We start from the raw sequence: 9,044 nt of genomic DNA on the forward strand, positions 1-9,044 counted from the left end.
TATCTCATGTCCTACAAATATCTCATGTCCTACAAATATCTCATGTCCTACAAATATCTCATGTCCTACAAATATCTCATGTCCTATTGCAGAAGTCCTACAGCGTCACATAGTGCGGGGAGTCTACTGCGCTGACGCCATCGTCGTGTCCGTAGGTCTGAAGACGCTGGATGACTCTCGTCTGCTGTTTCGCTGCAAGAGGGAGGGCGTCTTCGTCAATGACGCCAAGGTCGTTGACCCCGACATCGTGGCCTCCAACGGCGTCATTCACGGCATCGATCAAGTTTTTATACCTGACTCAGGTAAGTTTGTACCTGACTCAGGTAAGTTTGTACCTGACTCAGGTGAGTTTGTACCTGACTCAGGTGAGTTTGTACCTGACTCAGGTGAGTTTGTACCTGACTCAGGTAAGTTTGTACCTGACTCAGGTAAGTTTGTACCTGACTCAGGTAAGTTTGTACCTGACTCAGGTGAGTTTGTACCTGACTCAGGTGAGTTTGTACCTGACTCAGGTGAGTTTGTACCTGACTCAGGTAAGTTTGTACCTGTACCTGACTCAGGTGAGTTTGTACCTGACTCAGGTGAGTTTGTACCTGACTCAGGTGAGTTTGTACCTGACTCAGGTGAGTTTGTACCTGACTCAGGTGAGTTTGTACCTGACTCAGGTAAGTTAGTACCTGTACCTGACTCAGGTAAGTTTGTACCTGACTCAGGTAAGTTTGTACCTGACTCAGGTAAGTTTGTACCTGTACCTGACTCAGGTAAGTTTGTACTCTTATTATTATAAACACAACAAGCCCAACAGTTAATGAAACATGCTCCAGTCTATCGCGCTGCATGTAGATAATCGTCGTCCCCCACCCACCCCCCTCAAGATAATCTAGTTAGCCCACTCCCTCCCCCATCTCTCCCACTTTTAGCCTCATCAATTGATGTGATCACTAATTAAACGCATGTAATTGATGACGTCAATCATCCACAGACAGTAATGAGTTAAGGTTTGGGTTATTGAAACAATGCAACCAGCTGATATACGTCTGGTTTACATCACATTTTTACCTGAACATTTTTACCTGAACACAAAGAGAAAATATTTGCTGGTGGAGAAATGAAAACATTCCTGGTGTTAGGAGAACATTTCCGATACAACACAATAGAATGATTATGTCAGCAAGCTACTGCATTTGTGTGTATATATATATATATATATATATATAAAGTCCTAAACCAACAATCTCTTTTAATTATTTCAAGTTTTCCTCTGAGTGAGTTGATCAAATCAAGAACTTGAGAAATCAATGACGTACGGTGCCTGTCTATTTTACATTTTACTCACGAATCAGCTGATTCCCCCCCCCCCCCCCCCACTCCACCTGTCTACCAGCCCTTACAAGAAAACCTCTTATCTTAATTACGTCACAGGTTCAAACCTAGCCACCCCACGAGGAAATTATTTTAAACTAATGAGCTAATTAGAAACATTATTTGGTCAGCATGCGCAGAACAACTAATATTGGATTGGATACATCTCTATCCAATATTTGGTTTGGGGGATAGGTTGGGAGTGGGCAGTGGGGGGTAGCCTGGGGTGGGGATTAGAGGATATCGGCGCCCTCATGTGGCTTCCAATGGCCTCAGTTTATTTCTCTCATTCCTTCACAATGTTAGCAATGTTTCTTCCAGACTTTTTTCTCCGGGGGGGGGGGGGGGGGGGGGCACTTGAAATCTTCGGGGGGGGGGGGGGGGCGGTAAACTTTCTTCGGGGGGGCGTACACTGTTAAAAGCATATATTTTCTATATAAATTATATAAATTTCATTTCGTTCGGGGGGGTGGTAAAAATTTTTTTTTTGTTAGGACGTCCCCCCCCCCCTTACAATCCTGCCGCTTGTAACAGTGTGTATATCCTACAGTCTGTAGGGGTGTGGGAGGGGGGAGGTGAATGTTGGATTGTGGTGTGGGGGTGTGGGAGGGGGGGGTGAAGGTTTGTTAGTGGTGTGGGAGGGGGTAGCTGAATGTTGGATAGTGGTGTGGGGGTGTGGGAGGAGGGAGGTGAAGGTAGCTGTACCCTGTTAGTGTCGGGTGTGGGAGGAGGGGGTGAAGGTTTGATAGTGGTGTGGGGGTGTGGGAGGGGGTGAGGGTTGCTGTACCCTGTTAGTGTCGGGTGTTTGGCCATCTGGAACCTGGGGTTTATTTTCTCCGAATTGTTGCTGTTGTATCTTAATGTCAAGGTCACATCATGCCAGACGTGCTGGCGAATTTTCAAATTGTGTCTGGGGCTGGTGGGGGGGGGGGGGGAGGGGCGTCAAATAATGATATCATTGTTAACAAAAATTGTTTGCCGTTTCAATTTTTCCCTCATATAATAAATCTACTACCTTGACCTACGCCTGTTGCTACTAGACTAGTGTCGTCTGCCCTTAAACTTCTTTGCGCGCTAACGATACCTGGGTTCGTGTTTAGCCGAAGAAGTCCTCAGCCCGGAACCTAATTAGCTGCTTAGTTTATTAATCCAACGTTTTCTGTCAATTTTTTTGTTCTCATGAAAACAGAACGTATGAAATAGGTCAGCTGAGGAAAGGCGGTTAATGGAGACCAACAACACTGGGAGGGTAACCTTGACCTTAGTAAAAAAACATGATCGATGACCTTGACCGTGATAATACGGGTGGTGTAGAATAAGGTTCCCCTGATGAGTTCGTGTGTGTAGGGTGGGGTGGAGGTAGGGGTGGGTGTGGAGGTGGGGTTGGGGGTGGAGCTACCTCCACTAGACAGAGACGGTACCGCCCCGCTACTTTGTTGTGTCTCCTCCTGTAGACCACTCACCCGCAACCAGTCACGTGATGCCACAATACACACATTAGCAACGCTTCATTAACTTCAGATCACATGACCCTCCTGCACCAGACCTGCCCTCAATAGCTCAGCTTTTGTTCCATGGCTGACTTCTCGCCCGAGTTCTCGCTCACAACGTGGCTTCACGAGATCCAAACACAAACAAACACTAGAGGCAGCAGACATACAGTGGCGGGTGGGGTGGGGTGGGAGCTGGTCGATGTACAAGTGCTGCTGACAGTGACGTCATGTCACAGTGACGTCATGTGTCAGTATAGTAGTGACGTCAGCAGCTGTCGTGTGTGGCAGTGACGTCATGTGACGTCGTGTATTTGGTCACTGTTGAAGTTTATGCTCACCATTGGCAGACAAAAGTTACTGAGACCCTGACCCTAACGTTGATCAAATCAAATCATGCAGGTAGTGTGTCAGTCAGCTCCAGCAGTCTCCCCACATTGTCTACTTTGTTTTGTCCTCAGTCAAGAACACCAGTCAGCTGTTGAGGGAGATGAACTTGACCGACTTCCTGGACGCGCTCGAGAAATCTGGTCTTAACGACACGCTCAACATGGGCAACATCACCATCTTCACACCCACCAACAAGGCTTTCAAGTGTGAGTACACACCCCACACTTCCCCACACCTCCCCACACTTCCACACACACCATATTCACCCCCACCAACAAGGCTTTCACGTGTGAGTACACACTCCACACTTCCCCCACACTACACCTCACACTACTTCACACCAACAGGCAAAATTTTCTAATATGAGCAGCCTCCCCAAATGATCGTGCTCCCCCACCCCCCCAAATGATCGTGCTCTCCCACCCCTCCCCAAATGATCGTGCTCTCCCACCCCTCCCCTAATGATCGTGCTCTCCCACCCCTCCCCAAATGATCGTGCTCTCCCACCCCTCCCCAAATGATCGTGCTCTCCCACCCCTCCCCAAATGATCGTGCTCTCCCACCCCCCCCCCCCCCAAATGATCGTGCTCTCCCACCCCTCCCCAAATGATCGTGCTCTCCCACCCCTCCCCTAATGATCGTGCTCTCCCACCCCTCCCCAAATGATCGTGCTCTCCCACCCCTCCCCTAAAACGTCGGCCTATATCTTAGCTCATCTTAGCTCATCCATCTCGAGATTACAGCGGTTGAGGGTAGGAGATATCTTTTCAAAGATCTAGCACCAGCTACCTGTATGTAAGATCTAGCACCAGCTACCAGTATGTAAGATCTAGCACCAGCTACCTGTATGTAAGATCCAGCAGTAGCTACCTGTATGTAAGATCTAGCACCAGCTACCTGTATGTAAGATCTAGCACCAGCTACCTGTATGTAAGATCTAGCACCAGCTACCTGTATGTAAGATCTAGTACCAGCTACCTGTATGTAAGATGTAGCCCTAGTTACCTGTATGTAAGATCTATCACCAGCTACCTATATGTAAGATCTAGTACCAGCTACCTGTATTTAAGATCGAGCACCAGCTACCTGTATGTAAGATCTAGCACCAGCTACCAGTATGTAAGATGTAGCACCAGCTACCTGTATATAAGATCTAGCACCAGCTACCTGTATCCCCAGCTCTGGGTAACGGCTACATGGCAGCCCTCCAACCTGGCAAACTGTACGAGGTTGTCGGCACGCACATCGTCCCTGGCCATGTGACACGTGACCAGCTGGTTGGCGACACTTCCCTCAACACGATGGCCGGGGTCGCGGTCAAGCTCAAGGTCAAAATCTCCAGGAATGTGAGTCATCTTGTCTGGCCAACTGTGTGACGTCATATTTGGGCCAACATTTTTAAAAATTTTGTGGCCAACTTTTTTTTAACAGTAGGTTTACAACAGGTAAACAAAGGTAGATAATGTAGGCCAACCTACCAACCTACCAACCTGCCTTCTATTAGAGGAAAAAAAAATTCTTCACAATTTAAATAAGCCGGGAGTGATCTCCCCTAAACTTTCTCGAATATTCTAATATAACATTATGAGGGATGGCAACTCAGGACATAAACAATATCCATTTTTAATTACTTAAACTTTTTATAATAGAATAGAATCTCGTAAAAAAAAGAATTGCACACCAAGTGAAAAGTTTCCCTTTCTAACCTGACTTGAACTCGGATTCGAACTCGAGACTAACGGGTTAGCAGTTCAGCTCTCTACCGCTAGACCACTCCGTCCCAAACCAAGTGAACGCCTAATAAATGTGTATAAAAGTGTGGGATTTTTTTAGTACTTTATAAATTTACATGTATTTTCTGAGAAATCGGAAATTGCGTAAATTAGTACTTCCGGTCAACGGATATTACTCAAAATTTGACAGAAGGTAGATAATTAGATCTTTTACTTACGTGTGAAATTTCATGCATCTATCTAAATTAGTACGCAACTTATAGGCTTTTGAAACATTCAAAGTAGAAAAAGTACCACTTCCGGTTATCGGAAATCGCTCAAAAGTTGATCAGTATCTACGATTTTGATGAAATACTTATATATGAAATTTCATCAACTTAGCTGTAACGGTACTCAAGTTATCGTGTTTACACACAGACAGACACACAGACACACAGACACACAGACATACGGACATACGGACAGAATTGCAAAGTCCAGTTTTTACGACTCGATAACGCATAAAACGCCATAACGTTTATATATTTGTATTTATAATTTTTGCCTGATTAAAATAAGTCCTCTATACTCCGGATGTGATGAAGGAGTAAAACGGTGAAAACTGTCAAAATTTCATGTTATTTTTGTGCACGATTACAATACTTTCTCTATACTTCGTATATACGAGAAAGTAAAAATCCAAAAGTAACCGACAACGCAAGACTGCTACACGCATGCGCGGTACGACACTAACCAATGAACACCCCTCCCCCCCTCCCCCAGGGCGTGACGGTGGACAGGGCGACCGTGGAGGCAGATGGTCGAGAGTGTAGAGACGCCGTCATCCACAAGGTGGACCAGGTTCTAATCCCGGCTGTCAAGAGCATCCAGGAGCATCTGAGGGAGGACCGCGACACCAGGTGAGGCTCAATTCGTTTAGCCGTACCCTGTTAGATGCTTCAGGTAAGGCTCAATTCGTTTAGCCGTACCCTCAGTTTAACGCAGATAGCGAGAAGACGTGAGTGGTCCCAGTCCCCCACCCACACCTTGATACTGACCCTAACAATGGTCACGTGATCTCATGGAGGCCGCGGGTCAAAGGGCACTACACAAACTTAGAAGGTCATTCATGACGTCATCTAATGATCTCCTCGCCTAAAATCTAATTACCCCTGTCAGCTCTTCAGATTGTTAATCCACAACTGTGTCCCCCCCCCCCCCAGCGTGTTTAACGAGATGCTGATCCAGTCAGGCGTGTCCGAGATGTTGGTGCCAGACGGCAGCTACACCGTCATGGCGCCCACCAACAGGGCGCTGGCCAACCTTGACCAGAGGCAGCTCAAGGCCATCCAAGAAAACCAGGTCAGGCTCAAGAAGGTCAGTGACGTCATGGAGGTATTTATAGTCAACTACGTCTAAAAATAGAGCACAGAATTTATACTCAATTCTTGTAGACAATTCTTGAAGACGTGCGCATACAACTTGTGCAGTATGTTTCATCCTTGTAAAAAGTTAGTTTGATGATTTTAAAAAGTGCCATTTGTAATATTTTTGTGCCGTCATAAGGGGTAATGTAAGTCCCGCCCATTCATTATACAGCCCGCCCATTCATTATACAGCCCCGCCCACTCATCATACAGCCCCGCCCACCTCAGTGTAAAAAACCCTGTCCGCCATTTTGTCCCCAGTTTGTTCAGCGTCACGTGATCCCCCGGATGATCCTCAAGTGCACTATACCCGACCCCGGGGTGTACACGGTGCGGGCCATGCAGTACGACGAGACCGAGTTCCTACTAGAGCGGGGGCCGAGGAAGCGTCTGTTCATCAACCGACACGCCATGGCCCTGACAGACGACATTCTGGCGTCAAATGGCGTGCTCTACAAGCTCGACCACGTGCTTCCATGCTCGTGCGAGCGCGCGCTGCTCAACGACCAGGGCATCAACATCTCCGACCATCGATACAGGCGGAGGATTTATTGATTGACCAATCGATCACCCCATTGACCCTCTCACAGTTCACCAAAGATCAATTGAAAACATTTCCAATGTGTTCGTCCACCGAACCCTGGCATCAAGTCTTCAAATCTCTCCTGGGTTTCAGGAAAAATGGCTTTAATTTATTTAATGGCTTTCTAAGACATGCTTTAAGATGTTTTGTCGTTTTATTTAAAAAAAAATAAAATCTGGTAAACATTCTAGAAAAAAAAATTATCTGGTAAACATTCTAGAAAACAAAAATTCTGGTAGCAGGTAATGTGCAAGAGTTGGCGACAACATGTTTATACGTGTGAGTGCCTTATCAATGTTCTATTTTTAGATTCATTTGTTGACATAGTGTTAACAAAATGTTAAAAACATATCCACGCAGACATGCCATGTGTACATGTACACACTTGATTTAATACTCGCTTCATCGTGTGCGTGTACACAGTAGAAAATCTGGTCTGTATTATTGCGTCATTTCATCATCGTTTTTTTAGTCATCATCTGATTAGATAATATATTAGATAATGTAAATGTAGAGCGTTGAGTTCACGTCACTTTGTGCTCATGCATGTCTGTGTACTGACTATTCGCATCAGTAGAAATCGTAATCCAGGGGAAGTAATGCAGTAAATTTTATGCTAACACAGTAATATATTGAGTTGTCTCCCTTACTACGCTGTCTACCAACTTACAAAGGTGAAAAATAAAAATAGAAACCAACTTTACAATTAGATGAATTTAATTAACCCCTGCGTCTAATTAGACGCTTCTTGTTGTCAGTAAATTATTGCTAGAGAGTAAACGTCTACTGAGAGAAAATGATTGAACTTTTGGCAGAAATGCCATCGTAGTAAAGTTGTAACATTGATGTAATGTGCAGTAAAGTTGTAACATTGATGTAATGTGCAGTAAAGTTGTAACATTGATGTAATGTGCAGTAAAGTTGTAACATTTCTGGTACTTGTAAATGAACGATACATAATAGATATAGTTCTTTTGTCTGTAAATTTTATTTATATTTATCAGTCATTTTTAATAGACAATAGAATTCTGATGTAATTATTACATGATATGAAGCAATAGAATTCTGATGTAATGATTACATAATATGAAGCAACATCCTAGTTTTTTTTGTTAATGTTGTCATCACATTTTCATCTGTATGTCCGTCAGTGTGTGTGTCCGTGTGTCCGTCAGTGTGTGTGTGTCCGTGTGTCCGTCAGTGTGTGTCCGTCAGTGTGTCCGTCAGTGTGTGTGTCCGTGTGTCCGTCAGTCTTAGGCCAGACTGTCCTACATAAGTCTGACTACGACAATGTTGAAAAATACGTCAGGAAATGTTTCACGCAATAGCTACGTCACACCACAGTGACGTCACACGACAGTGACGTCACACCACGGTGACGTCACACCACAGCGACGTCACACCTTTGTGAGCGATATGATGATGACAACACAACTTCTAAAACAGGACAACACATCTTGATGGTAGCATACAAAACATTACGACATCAAGATGTCAGGAAAACATCAATATGTCTGTGACACGTTTCGTTGATGACATCAGAATGACACCACAATAACACCACAATGACACCACAATGACACCATGTGTACTGTCAGCCTTAATGTCAAGTCAACCTTTGAATACATGCGACATCAGCTTATTCTCACACTGTAAACCCCCCCCCCCCTCTCCCACCCTGCACATACCGTCCCCCCCCCCCCCCCCCCCCCCGACCCAGGCAGTAGAAGCTTGAATGAGCACAGACAGCGACCACTTAAATACCTTATTGATTGAAGAGAAAACTATTGACAAAACCTAGTTCTCTCCCCTTCTGTTTTACAGTGTCTCCTCTCCCCCCCCCCTCCCCACCCGGCACATATACCCCCACCCTTATTTGTGTGTCACCTTCCCCCCAGTTCGATCGTTTACTGAGGAGATTTAAAAATAAGGCGCGCAAATCGAAATGTGCTCGCTTGGTTATCCGCTCCTGTTACAGTAAGGACATTTTGCTACATGCAGGACTGTAAGGACATTTCTCTACATGCAGGACTGTAAGGACATTTCTCTACATGCAGGACTGTAAGGACATTTTGCTACA

The 9,044-nt window shown here is 45.3% G+C and overlaps 1 protein-coding gene across 1 annotated transcript in view; it reads left to right on the forward strand.

Moving 5' to 3' along the window:
- The window catches only part of LOC131944558 (transforming growth factor-beta-induced protein ig-h3), a 31,857-nt gene extending 23,803 nt beyond the window's left edge, over positions 1-8,054 (forward strand). The window contains exons 9-14 of the mRNA XM_059305246.1: positions 93-302; positions 3,314-3,448; positions 4,422-4,588; positions 5,738-5,874; positions 6,178-6,331; positions 6,643-8,054. Of these exons, the coding sequence (XP_059161229.1) occupies positions 93-302; positions 3,314-3,448; positions 4,422-4,588; positions 5,738-5,874; positions 6,178-6,331; positions 6,643-6,936 (1,097 nt within the window). The 3' untranslated portion in view covers positions 6,937-8,054. The remainder of the gene's footprint in view (positions 1-92; positions 303-3,313; positions 3,449-4,421; positions 4,589-5,737; positions 5,875-6,177; positions 6,332-6,642) is intronic.
- The last annotated feature ends 990 nt before the right edge of the window (positions 8,055-9,044 follow it).

Source organism: Physella acuta, unplaced genomic scaffold (assembly GCF_028476545.2).
Source record: "Physella acuta isolate Inbredline_101_S28 unplaced genomic scaffold, ASM2847654v3 ptg000497l, whole genome shotgun sequence".
Taxonomy (NCBI): Eukaryota; Metazoa; Mollusca; class Gastropoda; family Physidae; genus Physella; species Physella acuta.